The sequence below is a fragment of the Notothenia rossii genome (genome assembly GCF_949606895.1).
Source record: "Notothenia rossii genome assembly, chromosome: 6".
In the NCBI taxonomy this organism is placed as follows: Eukaryota; Metazoa; Chordata; class Actinopteri; order Perciformes; family Nototheniidae; genus Notothenia; species Notothenia rossii.
This window is the reverse complement of record NC_136909.1, coordinates 3,563,600-3,583,905: the sequence shown is the minus strand read 5'-3', so window position 1 is coordinate 3,583,905 and position 20,306 is coordinate 3,563,600. Positions and strand designations below refer to the sequence as shown.

At 41.7% G+C, this 20,306-nt stretch overlaps 1 protein-coding gene across 3 annotated transcripts in view; it reads left to right on the top strand.

The window, feature by feature from the left end:
- Positions 1 to 3,055: 3,055 nt before the first annotated feature.
- LOC307044044 (uncharacterized protein) overlaps positions 3,056 to 20,306 on the top strand; it is a 46,806-nt gene continuing 29,555 nt past the window's right edge. The window contains exons 1-2 of one of the 3 annotated variants that reach the window (XM_079689069.1): positions 3,056 to 3,562; positions 8,732 to 10,691. In XM_079689069.1, the coding sequence (XP_079545195.1) occupies positions 3,313 to 3,562; positions 8,732 to 9,750 (1,269 nt within the window). In that variant the 5' untranslated portion in view covers positions 3,056 to 3,312 and the 3' untranslated portion in view covers positions 9,751 to 10,691. Of the gene's footprint in view, positions 3,563 to 6,707; positions 7,463 to 8,731; positions 10,692 to 20,306 lie in introns of those variants that run through there. The other 2 variants (XM_079689070.1, XR_013809502.1) reach the window with 2 other exon arrangements.

Sequence of the window (20,306 nt, the reverse complement as noted above, 5' to 3'; positions counted from 1 at the left end):
ATTGAGGTGTCTCAAATATATGTCAATCAAGTGGCACCTGCTAACGGGGTGGTGGATGATAGGTTTACATCTAAAAACGTATTTTTCAAACATTATTATTTTAATTTAATTTTTCTTTCTTTTGTTACTTTTTTTTTTAACGGTCTGCGATCTACCCGCACCACACTCACGATCGACCGGTCGATCGCGATCGACTGGTTGGCGACCACTGGTTTAGGACTATCTTGCCTCAAAACGATGCAGATAAACTAGTCCATGCATTTGTTACTTCAAGGCTGGATTATTGTAACTCCTTATTATCAGGGTGTACCAAGAAGTTAGTCAAGTCGCTTCAGCTGATTCAAAATGCTGCAGCTCGTGTACTAACCAGAGTTAGGAAAAGGGACCACATTACTCCTTTTCTGGCTGCCTTACACTGGCTCCCTATAGAACACAGGATATAATTTAAAATTCTTCTTCTCGCCCACAAAGCCCTTAATGGGCAGGCGCCATCTTACCTTAAAGAACTCGTTATACCCTATTGTCCTACTAGGGCATTGCGTTCCAAGAATGCAGGGTTGTTGGTTGTTCCTAGAGTCTCTAAAAGTACAATGGGAGCCAGAGCCTTTTCTTATCAAGCTCCACTTTTGTGGAATCAGCTTCCAGTTTGTGTTCGGGCGGCAGACACCCTATCCGTTTTTAAGAGTGCGCTTAAGACCTTCCTTTTTGATAAAGCTTATAGTTAGGGCTGATTAGATTCAGCCCCTAGTTTTGCTGATATAGGCTTAGTTTGTCGGGGGACATCTTACTTCTTCCTTCTCTCTGTCTATACCTGTGTACTCTCATGTTCCGATTAACCCAGCTTCCCCAAATTTCTTTCTTTTTGGTGTCTATATACGCCGGGATCCGGAGTCATGGATGATCCTGCGGTCCTGTGTCATGGATTGCGAGTCCTGGATCTTGAGTCGTGGCTGTGGTCCTGGATCATAAGTCCTGGATGGATATCCTCGTGGATTCATCTTCCTATTATACACACATGCATTTCCAAACATTTGGACTACCTATGTTGCCAAATGTATTATCTTTTCAATTTACACATGGCATCTATTGCACGTCTGTCCGTCCTGGGAGAGGGATCCCTCCTCTGTTGCTCTCCCTGAGGTTTCTCCCATTTTTCCCTTTAAACTGTGGGTTTTCTCTGGAAGTTTTTCCTTGTACGATGTGAGGGTCTAAGGACAGAGGGTGTCGTATTGTCATACTGATATTCTGTACAAACTGTGAAGTCCACTGAGACAAATGTAACATTTGTGATATTGGGCTATATAAATAAACATTGATTGATTGATTGATTGATTGATTGATTGATTGATAGGACCAAAATGCATTTCTGACCTCCTGCTAAATGATGAACCATCCAGATCTCTCAGGTCTTCAGGGACTGGTCAGCTTTCTGTCCCCAGAGTCAGAAATAAACATGGAGAAGCAGCGTTCAGTTATTATGCTCCAAATATCTGGAACAAACTCCCAGAAACCTGCAGGTCCGCTGCAACTCTGACTACTTTTAAATCCAGGCTGAAGACTTTTCTTTTTGTCGCTGCTTTTAATTGAACTATTCATATCTTAGACTGCACTGTAACTTTTATCCATGTATTTTTTCTTTTAATGTTTATTTTATTAGCTTTTCTTTTTAATGACTGATTTTAAATGCCATTTTCTGAATGTCTTTCATTTTTTGTAAAGCACTTTGAATTGCCTTGTGTTGAAAAGTGCTATATAAATAAACTTGCCTTGCCTTGCCTAATAAAGATTTCATGTGACACATACAATTGATTTCTTGATGGGAATTAATGTGAATAAATGAACTCTAGGTTAACGGTACTCTTGCTATCACTACTCACCGACACTATAAACCTTGTCCCTCATGCTAGCCCTGACAACACCGGTAAGAACACCTTCATCTAGGCTGCACTGTTACGTGTCCTGACTTGTAGTGGTTCTCTCCTGTCTACACTCTTCTTGTCATCTTTGTAAAACGATATCAGACTGGTAATTGACACAGCCATGACTTCTAGTTAAATTCAGTGTGGCTAAAATGAAAAGCTTTGTTAAAATATGCAAGCACGCGAAAGTCAAATTCAGCTTTATTGTCAAAAATTCTCCATGTGTTATACATCCAGAAATATCTAAATATCATTTCCCACAGTGTGACATGTATACATAAAACAAAACAAAAAGGGCCTAGATAAACGTGGTATACATTAAACAAAACAAAAAGGGCCTAGATAACCGGGGTATACAGTTTAAAATGTTAATAATATATTTAAAGTGTTCAAAGTGCAGTTTCAGTGCAAGTCAGTTGAAACGATCTTAAATTGGTGTGACGTTGAAGTCGTGCGACCCTGCTGCTGTACTGGCTTGTAGTTCGTTTATAGCATAACGTTAGCATTTCACTTTTGGCGACTAGATTTATGATTCAGAAATTATAAAAGTAGGGTTGACATGTGGAGATTATCCGGCTGAACAAAACGTGATCCCTCTCTTAAATGTGTGTCAACCACAGACCTTATTTCGAGCTATTTCCCAAAATCCTATGGAGAATTTGCATTGGTTTTTCAAGAAGGAACCGGAAGAAGTTTACTTCCGTGTTTTACGACGCGTCACTGCGGTTCTCTATGGCTGGCGTCTATATCACGTGATCTTCACATTTCTCCCTGCAGAATCTTTTTTTTCCTGAAAGTTAGTTTGGCCATTAAAATGCGTTTTGATGTCATTTGATGCGATAAATATGAGTAGTTATTTCAGATTATGTGTGCAGTGGATGTACATGATCTTTAGTTTGCTAGTTATTACGAAGATTACTTCAGGAAATTGCGTCCATAGAACGTTTTCATTGTTACCAAGGTGGTTGCTAGGAACGCTGCTATCGATATTATTTCTGTTATGTTGTGTAACTGTTTAATGATGGACAAGGGATGACATGATGATACACACTCCTGTACAGTAGGTGGCGGTATGCAACCAAAAGATGTTTGCGATCCGCCATTAATTAATTGAAGAAGAAGAAAAAACCGAGAGAATAAGAAGGAGAAAAAACCGAGAGAAGAAGAAGAAAAACCTGGATCCATGTGACGTCTCGTCGCTACGGTTCTCTCTTTCTGTGTTCCCGATAAAGTGTGTGTGAGCTCCAGCACTACTGATCTATCATCTGTGGCTGGATAAACCTCTGAATAGACTCTGTGCTCTTTTTTCTGGAGCGTTTACCTCGGACTATAGGAGCTAGCTTAGCGTGCTAGCTGGAAACACGTTAGCAACACTAGTCAGATTGAGAGTTTGATGGAGTCAGAAACGGTATGTTTAACGGAGTTTGCAGGAAAAGGTGATCTAGTAAACATGAGTAAAGTCCAAATGCTGCTGTCGTTGAAGAAGCAGCGACTCACTGCTGCTGCTGAAGAGATATTTGCTCTGTTTGAAAAAACGATAGCAGAGCTCGAGGAGGAGCTGTCTCTTTCCAAAGAGGAGAACGAGAGACTCCAGAAACTACTGGACGCTGTTTTACAGCCTCAGCTTCGGATACACAGAGCAGGTCTGTTCCCTTTACTCTTCATTAACACTTTCAACCAGGTTTTTTTTTACTCGCCAATAGTACACATTGGAATGATTTCTTATTTTATGTTTTACAACTAGGCAGGCTATATTAAATAGATAAAGGTGTGCTCTCTAGCTCTCTCGCTCTCTCTGTCTCTCTCACAGAGGCTGTGTGCTCCTACGTGGCGATGACGGCTTGTGTTAAAAAATAAGAATAAACATAGGCCTATTTGTAAAGTGGAGGGACACAAACTGGATTTCGAAAAGTGTCACGGTTAAACTCCTTGGTTTCAGTTGTGTGTGAGCCTGTTTTTCAGGTGTCAGGCTTGAAAATGACATTCCCAAAACAAATGACTATATCTTCCCTTCTAAAAGGGGTAAATTAATAATCTTTTTTTCTCAAAGCAATGATTAACCTGTGAGTTGATGTAGAAGAGTCAAAATCAATATAGATTTTTTTATTTTAAAGTAAATTCAGATGGAACATGGTAAAAAAAACATTACATGGGATAGACTAAAAGCGTTAGGAATCCAAACTATAACATAAGTACACTGTATCAAGATTGATGCAGAAAAAGTGACATTTTACCTTTTTTAGAGGTTTAGCACCAAAAAAAACACTTCTGGGGTCATTTGGGCTGATTTTCCTTATCTCTGGCCCCCCTCAGTCGATTTTGATGATTGACACCTCTTTTGAACCGTTAGAGCCAATAGAATTGAGCGGAAGTTCCTAAATCCACCTACACGCTCCATTGAAGAGTGAGAGTGATGCATACGGAGTTTGCCCAAACCAAAAGCTATGTTACGCTCTGACAACTGAAAAATAGGCTTATTGCTGATAGATTATCAGTAATCATTTCAAAGTGACACAGACACATTGGATTAACCCTCAGCAGCGTTTTTTATCGTTTGAATGCCATTGAACACAACTTTTGATCAGAAACAGTAAAAGGTAAGACTCTCCTCCGTAAAGCTGCCCCTGTCGCGAAGTGATGATACTTATATTTCTAGATCTGTGGAATCTCAGCTTGCTAGCTAATATCTTGTTTGTGCAAATCCGATAAGTAATAGTATTATTTCTACCGTGAGTTCTGTGCTCAGGGCTCATTTAGAGGCTTCTTGTGGAACTTGTGTTTTGTTTCGATAAAAATGGTTCGTATCGTCAGATAGCTGAGTTTCTTCCCGCTAGGTGGGTATGACACATTCATAGTTTGTTAAATGTTAAGAAGCCCTCAGATGCAGTTTCTTGCAGATGTTGCGTTCATGCCTCCGCCCGTGGTAATGAACTGAACAAATTGTAAATAATGTGAACTTACAGAACTGTAAAAACAAAACAAAAAACAAGTATTTACTGCAAAAATGCAGTAGTACAGAGCAACACAGGTGGGGCATACAGGTATGCTGCAAAAGGCCTAACGGTTCTTCTGGAAGAAGATTAAGGTATACATAATGTGGCGGCTCAATCCCCAGTTACGTTTGAGTCGCAGAGAGGCTAAACTTGGCTATAAACTGTGACGCCTTATCGAAGAGAAAGTCCATATTGAAGCCATATAGTTTTAAGGATATTTAATAGAGAAAATCATAGCATAGTAACTATGGACAAAACGGTCAACAGAAAAAATGACAGCACAAGCTCACCCTCTGTCATCCCACTCAACATAAAACATGTGACTTAAATAGACAAACCACACCCATGTGACAATTACCGGAAGTAATCAACAAACGAATAAAATTGATGTAAACAAATAATAATAATATAAATAATGAACTTGGGCTAAGTAGCATTATGGCACCTACACATAACATACCTGACGTGGAAACGTTACTCATGGATGGGGCTACAGAACTACCAGAGAGACAGTCAAAAAGGGTATTTATATATGTTTAGTAGGTTGTGGAAGTGCGCACCAAAGTATTTGTTGATTTTTATTGGTATTCATTATTTTTATATTTATTTAATTGGTTTTTCAGTTGAATTATGCTTAAGGTAATCAACTGTTAAAAACATACTGTTCAAATTATTATTATTATACATTTTTTAGAAGTTCAATAAATGGATCTTTTCAAAGTCAATGAATAATCGTATTTAATTATCTTGATATCAATATTGACCAAAAATAATCTTGATTTTTGCCATAATCGAGCAGCCCTACTATTTGTGCAATATATACCCGGCTGCTAAATCCTAAGAACTGTTACCAGATGTGTATTTTGTAAATTGTGTAACTTTTTATTATTTAATTACTTTTTTTTACTTCAATACTTTCTAATTCATGTAAAATATGTAACATTAAGCTGTCAGTGGCTCTTTTTCTGCTGTAACAAGTAACGTACATTTCCCCTCTGTGAGACTGATGAAGGTATTCTGATTCTGATTAACCCTTTTTACTCTGTTTACACTTTAAACTCTTTATTACACTTTAGACTCTTTGTTAACACTTTAAACTCTTCATTAGAGTTGAAACACTTTCGACTCTTTGTTAAGCTGACAATTGAATACATTAAAATGAATTAATAAATGAATTATCATGCAATTATATAGACCAAAAAGTAATATTACAAATAAATGTAGAAAATATTTAATTCATATTTTTGTAATGTTCCCCGTTATAAATGTATTTTTAAATGATTTATTCATTTTTAAATGTATGCATTTATTTTTTCATCTTGAGAAAGAAAATCAAGTAAATGTAAAAAGAAAATAATACAAAATTACATTTTGGGTGTATTCAGATTGCGGGTTCCCTCTTTTATCATCATTTATAGAAGTGCAACCTTAAGCATGTACAGCAGTAAAATGCAACATTGACAATAATCAAGAAACATCATAAATCAAACATTACATGTACATAAGAAAGTGCTGTACATTTTTCTGATAATACTTTCACTTAAAGTGGACCTATCAAGCTATATTTGAACAATATATGTTAGGGCCATTCCTATATAAAGTATATAAATATAGTGGTTTTTTTTAAATACCAAAAAGATCCTGCATTTTAGCCATGCCTCATTTCGCTCTATTTGCTCTTTCCAGCAATGTTTTTGCAGGGGGCTGATTCTGTGAGCTGCAGCTGACCACGCCCCCCTGCAGGAGAGGAGAGCGTGCTCTGAGATCAGCTGCTGGGCTGTCAGAAGAGGGGGACAAAAAGAGATCTCCCTCCTCCGTGTTTTATTCTTATAGAAGTAAGAAGAGAATCAACGGGGCAGAAACCCTCCTTTTTACGCAGCGGTCCAGACAGACATCAAACGGCGACACATATTCAGTTGATATTTAATTTGGCATTAGGGCAGGGATACCTAGATACTTTCCAAGGTTTGACATAATGAATTGTGCTACTTTTAAAGCAAGCAACGATGTTTTCAAATCTGTAATCAAAAAGCTCCTCAAAAACACTATCGAAGCAGTTCCTGCCGTTGCTACGTTAGTTCAAACAGTAACAACGGACTATTGTTCTTCAGCGGATGCATGTCAATTTAAATAAATACATACAACTATTTTTTAAATCAATAAAATCATTTTCTAAATCCATAAAAGCATTTCAATTAATATTGGGAGTCATGTCGTTACTTTGTTGAGAATGTGGCCGTGTGATAAGCGGGATAATGTGCACATTGCATAATGTCCCTTCATGCCGATCTCGATCCCTCCGCTTGGCGTCGGGCTCCTGATCAGCCTCTCGGTGTTCTTTTCCCCATAATAACCGCGTCGCTGCACATTATCCCTTACATATGATTTATATAATGTCATTATTCATTTGTTTTAAAGCAGGAGGTGCAAACGCTTGCCTCGGGGAAGGAGAAAAAGAGCCACAGCGGAGAATAAACAGAAGGGCAACCATGGCAACTATGCAAGGGAAGTCTTCTTCGCTGCTTTTGTTGTTTTGTTTTCTGACACTTGGTGAGTTCCCTGGAACACCGGGGACACATATTCATGTATAAAAGACGTACACAAGTGCATTTTGCATGATAGGTCCCCTTTAAATAAGGTTCCCGCGGGGTCTTAAAAAGTCTTATATTTGATAATCAGAATTTAAAGCTTTAAAAAGTCTTAAATATGATCAAAAAAATAAGAAAGGTCTTAAATATGATTTAAAAGGTCTTAAAAATGATGGGATTTGAAAGGTACTTCTGTGTTGCGATAGTCTACATTTGTTTTTGGGGGAAATGTCTGGGCTGCAAAGTAACCAGTGCAGTAAGAGCCTTTCAGTTCCCCCCAACAATCTGTATTGAAATAAATCAACATGGAACCACTAACTTTGTTTCCCCCGGCCCCTTATCGGAGAACACCCAGCTAGTAACCTAGCAACCAACCAACCTTCAGCTAGCGGCAGTCAGAAACTCAGGTATCTTCGAATCTACTTAGAAATAAATATGGGGAAGTGTAAGTTCAAAAGTATTTGGTTGGAAAAAATCAAATGTAGTGCTTGGTTGAAACCAGTGGAGGGGAACGTGTTTGAAGCCCGCGGCACCTTTTGCAAACAACTGCTAGTGCAGCAGCTCCCGCAACAACATTGGGGGACCTCCGGGTGACGTTTGGGTCTACGTCAACCCTAAAAGCGGAGGTGCTGTGGATGCTAAATACCATAGCTAAACACCAATCATACAACAGCATGAAGGCAGCAGAACTCTGAATATAGCTCTTGTCACTCACACACACACACTTTTTGTCTAACACGCTAACACAGTTCTGTGTTCTGTTGTGTTCAGTCATCGTTCTTATGTTGAACATCAATACATTTACTTTGTAAGTAATTATGGGACGTATTTCTTCTTTCATAGCAATTTTCCTTCATACTTTCTTGCTGTGAAATAGGTCTTAAATTCAATTCAAAGTTGTCTTAAAAAGTCTTACATTTGAGTTGGTGAAACCTGCAGAAACCCTGTGCAGAATTTAATTTGTAACCAAGTATTACCATCCTATAGGCGTAGTGTAGCTGTGAACGAAAAAAACCTTTGTCAATTTTAACTGGAAAGGGGTTGGGCTACATAAGGTGAATTGAGACAACACAAATACACAATAGGTGGGACTAAGAAAGATAATGTGAAAATATAAAAACAAAGGCATTAATTAGGGCTGAAAAATGTCCCCCTTTGTAATGGTGATTAGATTTTTAAATGCTAATACTTAACAGTTTTTTTCTGACTATGTGTTTCCTGTTTCCTGCAGATGTCCAGCCGTTGGTGGTGGTTAAAGAAGAGCTTCTCCCTGACCAGCAGGAGTGGAGCACCAGTCTGGACCAGGAGGACCCAGAGCCCCCCCCACACATTAAGCAGGAACAGGAGGAACCCAGGATCAGTCAGGAGGGAGAGCAGCTTCAGGAGCTGGAGGAGGCTGATATCACCAAGTCTACTTTCACTCCTGACCCTGTGAAGAGTGAAGATGATGAAGAGAAACCTCAGTCCTCACAGCCTCATCAAAGACAAACTGAACACATGGAAACAGAAGCTGATGGAGAGGACTGTCGAGGACCAGATCCAGCCAGGAACTCAGATCCAGAGAGCAGTTTACAACCAAAGACTGAGGACGACACTGGAGACTCTTCTGAAACTGACACTGGAGACAGTGCTGATTGGAAAGAGACCAGAGAACCTGCATCAGGCTCAAACTCACTGAAAAATAGACATGAATCTGTCAGTGATCCACGACGTAGTGCTGAAAATAAACGATTCAGCTGCTCAGTCTGTAAGAAAGCTTTTTCAAAGAGTGGACATTTAAAGGAACACATGAGAGTCCACACAGGAGAGAAACCATTTAGTTGCTCAGTTTGTGAGAAAGCTTTTTCAAAGAATATAAATTTAAAGGAACACATGAGAGTCCACACAGGAGAGAAACCACAGAGCTGCTTAGTTTGTAAGAAAGCTTTTTCATGGAGTGGAGGTTTAAAACAACACATGCGAATCCACACAGGAGAGAAACCACACAGCTGCTCAGTCTGTAAGAAAGCTTTTTCATGGAGTGGAGGTTTAAAGGCACACATGAGAGTCCACACAGGAGAGGAAATATACAGCTGCAATGTTTGTGACAGAAGATTTAAATGGTATAGTGATTTCAAAAGACACAAGTGTGTTCGCCAGTCCTCACAGCTTAATGAAATTCAAACTGAGGATAACGGAGAGGCAGAGCCTCCAATCAGCAGCTCAGCTGAACACGTGGAAACAGAAGCTGATGGAGAGGACAATGAATAAGTCTTATGACAGTTCACACATGAGAAGAATCTTTCTGACTGGATTAACATTGTTGCACAACATTCATATAAGACTAAAATGAACTCCATCTTTATCAACATAAGTGGACAATATGTTTAATGTATTTGTACTTATTTTCTGATTTATACGTTAACCACTGACTGTTGATGAACCATTTTATTTTGGATTGAGGGCTCCAAGTTTCCATATAGAGATATAGGATGATTTGATGTATTGTTCTTTGTTTCTACATGTTTTTTTGTCATTGCTATCCTGTTAATGAGCCATGTTTTACATAAATGTACCTGTTTTCTGATTGTTTTTGCTTCTGTAACTGTAAAGGCATACATTTGCCTATTGTGTATCCTGATGACCTAATGCCGTTACATGTAATACGTTACTCCCTAAGCCTGATTTCACCCACCTGCAGCCGATTCGCTAATAATCACAAATGTTCATTTATTTGACCCTTGACCCGACTATTTCTTGTTTTATAATCGTTACATATCCTCAGGACCAAGTTCCCGTGTCCTGCCTTTCACCTGCTGATCACCCACTGCTCATTTAAAGTGGACTGACCTTTACAATGGAACAGCTAGTCTTAGTGTCTTAATGCAAACGTTTTGTAAAGTGATGCTAGGCCAAAAACGTGCTGTTGTGTGCTGTCTGCAGTCTGTACTCAAAGATTGTTTATGAAATGGGAGCTTCACTCTGTTTGTGTTGTCCAAACAACGCCAACAGAGCAATACGTCTTCTTTCCAGCAGATTGCATAAATGTTACATCATCCAGTTCAACTGTCATCCACACATTAATGATTCAAAACAGCAATGTGTAAGATATGGCTAGTAATTGACTATTTCAACAGAATGTGAAGAGGTTACAGTCTTGAGGCCATGTCCAATATGTTTATGTTTTGTTTGATTAAATCTACTGAAATGAGCATTTAATTAATAAATTATTCTTAATTACTGTCATTACATCATGGGTTTGCATTGCAATATTAGAACGCATTAAACCCAACTTCATTTCTTCAAAGTTTCGGGTGTTCATTGTTTAGAAGTCTGCTGTGTTTCATCCAAGCTTCCACTTCGTGCTCCGATAATGCTGAAAGTATCTGTTGTATGCTTTACCTGCTCCAGTAACACAAGTGTAATTCACTGGACAGAGACAAGAGATAGTGGATGGATCCAGAGGAGAACCAGAAGAGAGTCCGTATAGATGCTTCAGTAATGAACAATTACAGGTCCATATCAAACCTCCTGTTTTGAGGTAAAATCATTGAAAAGTTGTTTTTCAACGGGAGAGTAACTTCTTAAATAACTGGATGTGTTCCAGTCAGGCTTTCGTCCAAAGCACTGAGACTGTTCTTGTAAAGGTCTTCAATGAAATCCACTTAAACGCTGTCATGGCCTGGCTCTTAGCCATAACGAACGTGTGGAAAGGACAAGTGTATATATATATATGAAAAAGTTATTTATTTGATAAAACAATGTGGTCGAAGCCAAACAAAAAGACAAAGCAAAAGAATAGGAGACGTGGCTGCTCTCTGAGGTCCGGTCCTCTGCGGGGAGAGCGATTGCGGGTCTCACTCAGGCCTTTTAACCCTCTGGTACCGGCAGCCAGGTGTCCTCAATCAAAGCTGATAGACCAAAGGGAGAACATTAAAGGAACACACACACACCACAAGAGATAGTATGGCAGGGGTCTTCACCCCCTCCCCTTAAAATCTGTGTCCCCAGGACCACAAAACAAAAGACATAAGGCACCCCACTTCAAAGAAAACCAACAATTGCAACATACAACCCTCATACTGCCAACCGTGCCTCCAACACCCAGCTGGACCTTTAGCAACACAGGTAGGCTACCTGAGAAGCACATTTTGAAAAGATGGGCTGAGCGAGAACGATTTACCAAAACAGTATGTACCATCAATCTGGAAAAGAAAATAGGTTAAGCGCATTTTTCTTGGGGGCAAACAGTTAACAGGTGGTCCATGTTTCCTCAGTTGTAGCAGTTAGTCTCACTGGTTTTACTGCAATGCACCGCAACTGGCCAATGTCGCCACACCTGTAACATTTCACCTTAATTACAATGTCTCTGGATGTGACCAAGCCCATCGCAGGAGTAGCACTTCCGGTCGATGGCAAACCCACAGTCACGAGCCATGTGTCCTTTGTCTCCACACCGATAGCAGAAAATGTCCTTGCCTCGTCGTCGACCCCTGCTGCCGCCGCCACGACCACCATCAACGCAGCCACGACCACCATCAACGCCACCGCCACCACGCCCACCATCAACGTCCACCATCAACGCCGCCACCGCCACGACCGCTTTCAACACCGCCGCCGCCACTACCACTTTGACTAGTGGGGCAATGCTTGGTCTTCTGGTTTCTAAACAACATAGTTTTGGCCATAGCACGTGTGACCATGCAGGAGGACGTGACCTTTGGCACCACTCTAGAGCTCTCCCCAAACCGAGACTCAATCAGGTCACCAGTCACTAAAAGTGCAGGGAGAACATCAGTCCAGACTCTGCTACCTGCCAAACCGTTGCCCAGAATGAAATGTATCCCCTCGATTGCAAAGCTGGACGTACACCAACAGCTACTTCACCCTTAACAAGGTCACAGTCAATATATATCTTATGAACAGGAATAGGAAGAACTTTTAATCCCATCCCCCAACTCAGAACTGTGTCACCTGTGTCACTTTCATCTGACAAAGGCAAAACAGAGTCAACAATATAGGAGTCAAAAGCCCCCGTGTCCCGCAAGATTTTGATTGGAACTTTGACCTTACTACCTACCAATGACACCAAGCCATCTCGTATAAATGGAGCATAAGATGCCAAAACCTCAGATCCACATAAGTGGGATGTAAGCACATCGGCAACACAGCAGCTTTTCGCAACAGGCCCCAAAAAATATCTTCCTCCCTCAGATTTTGCTCTAAGCGCAGGACATTCTGCCTTCCAATGGCCTTTTTCACAACAGTAGTGGCAATTATCATTATTATCCATGTTGTCACCTCAGATTTTACCAAACCCAATTTCGTTGGACTCATCCCAAACGAACCAATATCAACAGCCTTTCTAATTCCTTCAAAAACAATTAGGGCCCCAGAGCGCCCTCCGAACCTGCTCTTATGAAGCAACACAAACTCATCAGCTGCCACAGCAGCTTCAGCCGCAGAAGTGACCTTTCGTTCCATGACATATGTTGCAAGGCGATCAGGAAGTACATTTCTGAACTGCTCCAAAATTATCAGGTCGCACAAATCATCAAAAGAAACGATATCAAGAGCAGTTTCTTCCAGAGCTATCTTCCAGACATAAAGAGGAATATGCCGACTGTGCTCTTCCTGTGAGAACACACTGAAGCATCAGAGCACAGTCTGCATCAGGCCAATCTCTAGCCCTAGCTACACGTTCAAATAACAAAAAAAACGTGTCAGGGTCACTTTCATTAAAGTGAGGTAACAAACGCAGGTTGTTAACATCAAAACGATGAGACCTGGGCACCTGTTCACCCTGCCCCTCACCGGACAACTCGCCACCTCTGAGAATAGACAGACGATATCCCTCCATCTCTAGCTTGGCTTTCTCAGATTCTTGCCACATCCGCTCCACTGCGATTTCCTTTTCAATTTCCAACTCACACTTTATTCTGTCATGTTGCCGGTCATGTTCATACTTTACTCTGTCATGTTCCCACTTTATTTGTTCATGTTCCTGCTGCAACAACAACATTTCTTTCTGCTGCTCAAACGAAAGTGCACTAGCCTGAAAAAGAGGTTTTAAGAAAACCTCCTCTTTCTCTGCAGAAAACCCTCCCGTCCCACTTAATGTTGACACTATAGAGTCTTTTATGTTCTCTTTCATCCCCTTAGACACCGAGAAATGCTCAGCAATCAAGAGCAGCTGCTCTTTTGAAAAAGTGCCGAGATACTCCTGAGTCGGAGCCTTAATGATAGCTCCACGTCAGCCGTATTATACTAACACGACCCCTCACCGGAACACAACACCGAACCTTTAAGCCGAGAGAAGGAAAACAAAAAAAACAACAAAAAAAACCGGACCGACACCACAGCGTGCGTACAAAGTGGAACAATAATAACTTTTTTGATTGGAGTTTCCCCACTAACTGTTACCATCCCACTGACTAATCTCCTCCCAAGTCTTCATGCAGTTACTTGTGGTGGGTATTGCACTGGAGACCGCTAGCCAAGCAAAGCACTAGCAGGCTAGCAACACTACTGAGACCACGGCCATGCGCTCACATTGCTCTTTGTGTCCGTAATACAATAAAGGGGACATGATCAAATAGGAATATAATTATCTTTTAAAAAACGTTAAAGTGGACCTATCATGCTATATTTGAATAATATAGTGTAGGACCATACCTATATAAGGCATATTTATAATTTTAATTTTTTAAAGTACCAAACCGATCATGCATTTTAGCCATTCCTCATTTCACTCAATTTAACACTGTCTTTTCATCATGGGCTGATTCTGTGAGAACAGCACCATCTACAGGCCTGGCATATGTACTACAGCGTCTCCAGCGCTTTAGAACGGCAATGTCCGTGGCTTTCTCCTCCTGATTGGTGGAGTTGGCCCAATAGCCGTAGCGCCACTTCTGTGACGTCATAGAAGTGTTCAAATCTGGATCAGTCTGTATCAGATCCGTTGCAGCCCCTTTTTAAGAGATTTGGGTATGGAGGAAAATAGAGAGGGTTGTGTTTTCTGAAACTTGGTGAGTTCCCTGGAACACCAGGGACACATATTCATGTAGAAAAGACGTACAAAAGTGCATTTTGCATGATAGGTCACCTTTAACTAAAGGGAACAATCTATTTGACACAGCTGTAGCTCTGGCCTTCCTTAAAAACTAACACATTTAATACAAATCACAGTTGTATTACACACAATGCACTGTTTTTTGAGAACAAAAATTCGTAACTAATACAATTTTTACATTCTGACGAAAAATAAAAATTATTATGAATAAAAATAAAATAAAAGAAGCCTCCCGTGAGTTACTACAAGCTATAAAGTAGATTTTTATAGAATAAAAGCTCACTGCTGGACGTTATAGAAATGCGTGTATGCACCACGACAAAGCAGCCTCATTCACTTTACATTGGCGTTGTTTGCGTGGGCCTGGGAGTACGCTTGTCCGGTCTACATGTGTTTTGTAGACTTGGAGAAGGCGTATGACTGAGTTCCCAGGGAGTTACTGTGGGAGGTGCTGCGGGAGTATGGGGTGAGGGGGTCTCTACTCAGAGCCATCCAATCTCTGTACTTCCAAAGCGAGAGCTGTGTCCGGGTCCTCGGCAGTAAGTCGGACCCATTTCCGGTGAGGGTTGGCCTCACCGGAAATGAGGCCTCACCGGAAATGGATCGGATTTCGAGGCGTAGTCGTGGGGGAGGGGGTCTGCAGTTTGGTGGACTAAGGATTACACCACTGCTTTTTGCAGATGATGTGGTTCTGATGGCTTCATCGGTCTGCGACCTTCAGCACTCCCTGGATCGGTTCGCAACCGAGTGTGAAGCGGCTGGGATGAGGATCAGCACCTCCAAATCTGAGGCCATGGTTCTCAGCAGGAAACCGATGGACTGTCCACTCCAAGTAGGGAATGAGTCCTTACCCCAAGTGAAGGAGTTCAAGTATCTCGGGGTCTTGTTCTCGAGTGAGGGAACAATGGAGCTAGAGATGGGCCGGAGAATCGGAGCAGCGGGAGCGGTACTGCAGTCGCTTTACCGCACCGTTGTGACGAAAAGGGAGATGAGCCAGAAGGCAAAGCTCTCTGTCTACCAGGCCATTTTCGTTCCTACCCTCACCTATGGTCATGAAGGATGGGTCATGAGTCATGACCGAAAGAACGAGATCGCGGATACAAGCGGCCAAGATGGGTTTTCTCCGCAGGGTGGCTGGCGTCTCCCTTAGGGATAAGGTGAGAAGTTCGGTCATCCGGGAGGGACTCGGAGTTGAACCGCTCCTCCTTCGCGTAGAAAGGAGCCAGTTGAGGTGGTTCGGGCACCTAGTTAGGATGCCACCTGGGCGCCTCCCTAGGGAGGTGTTCCAGGCACGTCCAGCTGGGAAGAGACTATCAAAGTCTATCAAAGGAAGTCGTGCACTGTATAAATTGTATCCAGTGTACGAGAATGAACTGGTAAAGGAGAGAGCTTCGAACCCCTGCTGTTTTGGCATTTGGTCAGATTCCCTGGACACGCCTCCAGGGCCTGAGTACGCCAGGAGACTTCAGGACCGCCTTGATTCCGCTCACGCCTTTGCCCGCGATCAGCAGAAAAGTGCTGGGGTGAGACAGAAACGGAACTATGACACCAGGACAAGAGGGCAGCATTTCCGGGCCAGGGAGCTGGTCTGGGTCTACAGCCCACAACGGAAGAAAGGAAGGTGCCCAAAACTGGACAGCCAGTGGGTTGGTCCCTGCAGAGTAATGGAGAGGGTGGGGGAAGTGGTCTACAGGGTGCAGCTGCCTCCCAAGGGGAGAAAAATTGTGCTCCACAGAGACAGGTTGGCTCCGTACAGAGGAGTCGCTTCTCCACAGGCCCAAGGGACACCGGGGCCCACAGCCGCCCGCTCGACACCCCCACTCAGGTCCCCTGGCGAGCAGAGCAGCAGCCCCCTGTTAAGGACTGAGTGTTCCCCCACTTTCTTCCCCTTTTCCCGCCTGGTCCAGAACCGGCACCCCCTGTCCCCCTGACCCCAGTCCCCCTGCCGGGGAAGGCAGACACGACCCCCAAGTCGGTTCAGAGACTTTGTGTGGTAGTAAAGTTTATAGTGAGACCCCTCGGTTCCTGTAGAGGGCAAGAATGTGCCCTGGTCTCACTGGAAGGGAAGGTAGTCCACCCAGACCTTCCTAGTCAACTAAAAGTGTGTAGTTATAGTGTTTGTGCTAGGTTTTATTTGTTCCTCGTGGGCGAGGAACTTTGTAGTAGGGGGGTAGTGTAGCGACCCTGTATAGGGTGCTGAGGGTGTCACTCAAGCATCCCCCGTCTCTCTGCCAATCACAGAGCTGCACAGTGATGCTTGTCGAGGTGCGGGCCTGTGGTTGGGGAGCAGAGGGGGGAGGGTGGGGAAGTTGTGACCTAGACACTGCTATATATGGGTGTGAATTGTGAGGATGAACCCACAAGCTGTACCTGTAACCTTTGAAAGTGTGTGAACAAGAGAAGTTATTAAACCCCAATAACTTGAAGCCTGTTTCCGACTCCCTTTGTAGAACCTTACACTATCTATACTTATGACATGTTCCGACCTCTATATAAGTGAGGGTCTGAGCTCTTTAAATTCCATCGTGTCACAACCGGACCCGGGTACAGGAGGGGTAAAATGGTTCTTGTTATACATCCATGGGTATTATGAGCATTGTGGTTCAACGGTTCAACCGATCTGAATCGCTTCCTGAAGCAGTCACGTGGTATCGACAGGCAGCGAGGCTTCGTTTGTCATCGATGGCGTCACTGGCCCAAAACGATACAAGCCTCGATACATGCTTCACAAAAAGCTTCGGGGATTACTCGACACACGCTCCGAAGCCTCGGCGCAATACGTAACATCACTAGTTATCACGTCTCTTTCTGAAAGCTTGAGTTAAAGTGTGCACTGCTAACATGTCAAATCTTGCCAAGTATAGTTGTCTAATTTCTAGTCAGAATATGTCGTTACACTTGATATAAGACTTAATAACTGAAGTCTTGTTTTTAGGCAAGGCATCTTAAGCTTCTTTTTGAGTCAAAGTCTCTTAAAAACATCTTATTTTAGAGGAACATTTCCAGCTAATCAGGAAACAGAATCTAAGCATTTCTGGCTTTTTTGTTACAAATTCCCTGATTCTGGTCAAATATAGTTCAAAATAAGTTTTCCCAGCTAAACACAAGATCTCATTTATCTAATTATCCCATCTTTACTTCAAGAAATCTCACCAAGCCATCTTGTTCTTCTTCTATTGGCAGATCTGTTCACTTATTAAAAGAGAAAACACCTTGTTTTTATTATATATTTACTTGTTTTTGGAGCTGCATCTTTTACAGTGTGTCTGCACTTTCTGACATTACTCTGTTCATATTCTGATATTATTTGTATTGTATTGAATGTTCTTTTTGTGTGCTATTGAAAATAAGCAATACTAATGGAAACTAATCCAAGCAGCGCATCAGCCAGCCAACCATTTGTGGACCTTTTGTCGGTTGAACTATCGATGTGATCGATTTAGAAGAGAGAATAATGAAGGCCATTTCTTGCAATGTAAACAAAAGTGGAAAATAATTGTTGTATTCAAACCAAATGTAAATGCTTCTTCCCGTGCTACGCCCTTTTACAATTTGAAACTTTTTTCCTCAATGGAGCTAACATTCAGACAAACCAACCTGTAAACATCACCTCCTTTGTGACGGTTACATTACTTTTAATTATTACATATTTCCTTTAATATCTTTATCCCTCGCAGACCAAAAACCAGCAGCTCCACAAAGTTCCAACACATGGAAACACAGGCAACCACATCGGTCTGAGTAATATAAACGTTTGCACAAAGACTTGTTCAGCATTTAATTTGTGTTTAATGCAAATAGAGTTGGACTGAGGGACTCCATTATATCACAGACAGGAAACCCTTCCCTCTCTGTGTGATTATTTCATCTTCTCTCCTTTTGTTCCCCTCTTTAGAACACTCCTCTTCTCTCTCTCTCTCTCTCTCTCACACACACACACACACACACACACACACACACACACACACACACACACACACACACACACACACACACACACACACACACACACACACACACACACACACACACACACACACACACACACACACACACACACACACACACAACCCTCAATAATATCTCCCGTGAACCTTTGCTTAAACACGCACACATACACAGTACATGGTGTGTTGTGTTTCTCTGTTAAAGAGGTCATTTTGGACTGCCTCGTCTCAGCAGTCTCTTTCAAGGCTGCAATACAACTCATGAAAGCATTCAATGTAGTAACTCGTGGAATATAAGAGGTTTTCTCATTGGTTTTAAACATGTAAATAGATTTTGAGTACCTTTTTTAAAAGCCAAACAAATGAATGTACTATGCCCCGATTTACTTAAGAAATAAAAAGAAATGGGTTCTTCCATCTATTTTTGTAAAAATCGACACCATAGTTCTTCCCTGCTCCTTGCCAGTGTTGGGCAAGTTACTTCCAAAATGTAATATATTACATATTACTTATTACTCTCTTTCGAAAGTAATAAGTTACATTACAATATTACTGTCTCTGAAATGTAATGAGTTACACTACTTTAGTTACTTTTTAGTTACTTTCACCAAAATAACCGCAAAAGAATAGCTAGGTATTTTAAATGCTAAAATGTAGTTTAGTGCAGCTCATTATGCATCCAGTGAAGGGCAATGTGGTATAGCATAACAACTGTGTAGGCCCTTAAGGCTACTAACAACTTGTATTACACGGCTTAGTTGAATACTCGATTCTGATTGTAAATTCTTAACATGTGACACGTTGTTAATACAGCAGTAGCCTACAGACCGCTGTCAAGGACTATAATGAAGGTTAACATATTGTAAATCAAGGCAAATATTATTTAAACCATGCTCATGGTTTGAAATGGCAAACATTGAAAGGCAAAAGTATTATTAAAACCATGTAGCCTACTACATCATCACCTTGGTCCCATCATATACGCTGGGAAGAGAATATTTACTGCTCTTGAAAACTGGTATCACATCATCATGTGAGGTTGACTTTGTGACCTGGAGAACATTTCAGCTGCAACATCAGCTCGTTGATAATAAGCTTGGGATATGAGATATTTTTGTAGCCATTCGTGGTGAAGGCATCTGTGCTATTGTATGCATTATTTTTGACCCAACATTTGTACAGGCATGTCAGAATATGGTACTATTTTCACATGAATATTCTAGCCATTGTTTATTTTTATACCACAAGCTGCAAAATGACCGCCTTACCCCACTGTACAGGCGGGTAGTTGTTTAGATATACCTGGCACCTGCGGGCCGCAGAGGGGCGGCGTAGTTTCGGGCGACGAAGACTGCTGCTCCGGGGCCGGCGAGTCAGGCGGGAGTAAGCTAGTGTCCACAACGGAGGGTAGCGTGATGTCCGCATCTGACCTGTTGCTACTGTTTGCAGTAGATGCAGTGTTGCTGGCGTTTAGTGATGGTTGCTTTAACCATTTTCGTATAAATGATTATCGACAGATCAGATGTGTGTCACTGCTGTGGAAGCACTTTGGAAATGATGCACGCGCAGCGGAGCAGGTCACGCGCACCTGACACAATTTGTTGTTAGTATTTTTCGCTACGTTCTCTTTTTTGAATGGTTGCATAACGTTCAACTTCCCCGAAGATCTCAACGCGAAGCCTGAAGGGTAAACACCAGGTTTACTAATCTACCCGCACAATTTGTCCGGTGTCGCAATGTCTCGCTTCTTAAAAAACAAAACACCATTTAATTTCGGGTTAAAATGTGTTGTAACTGCGTTACTG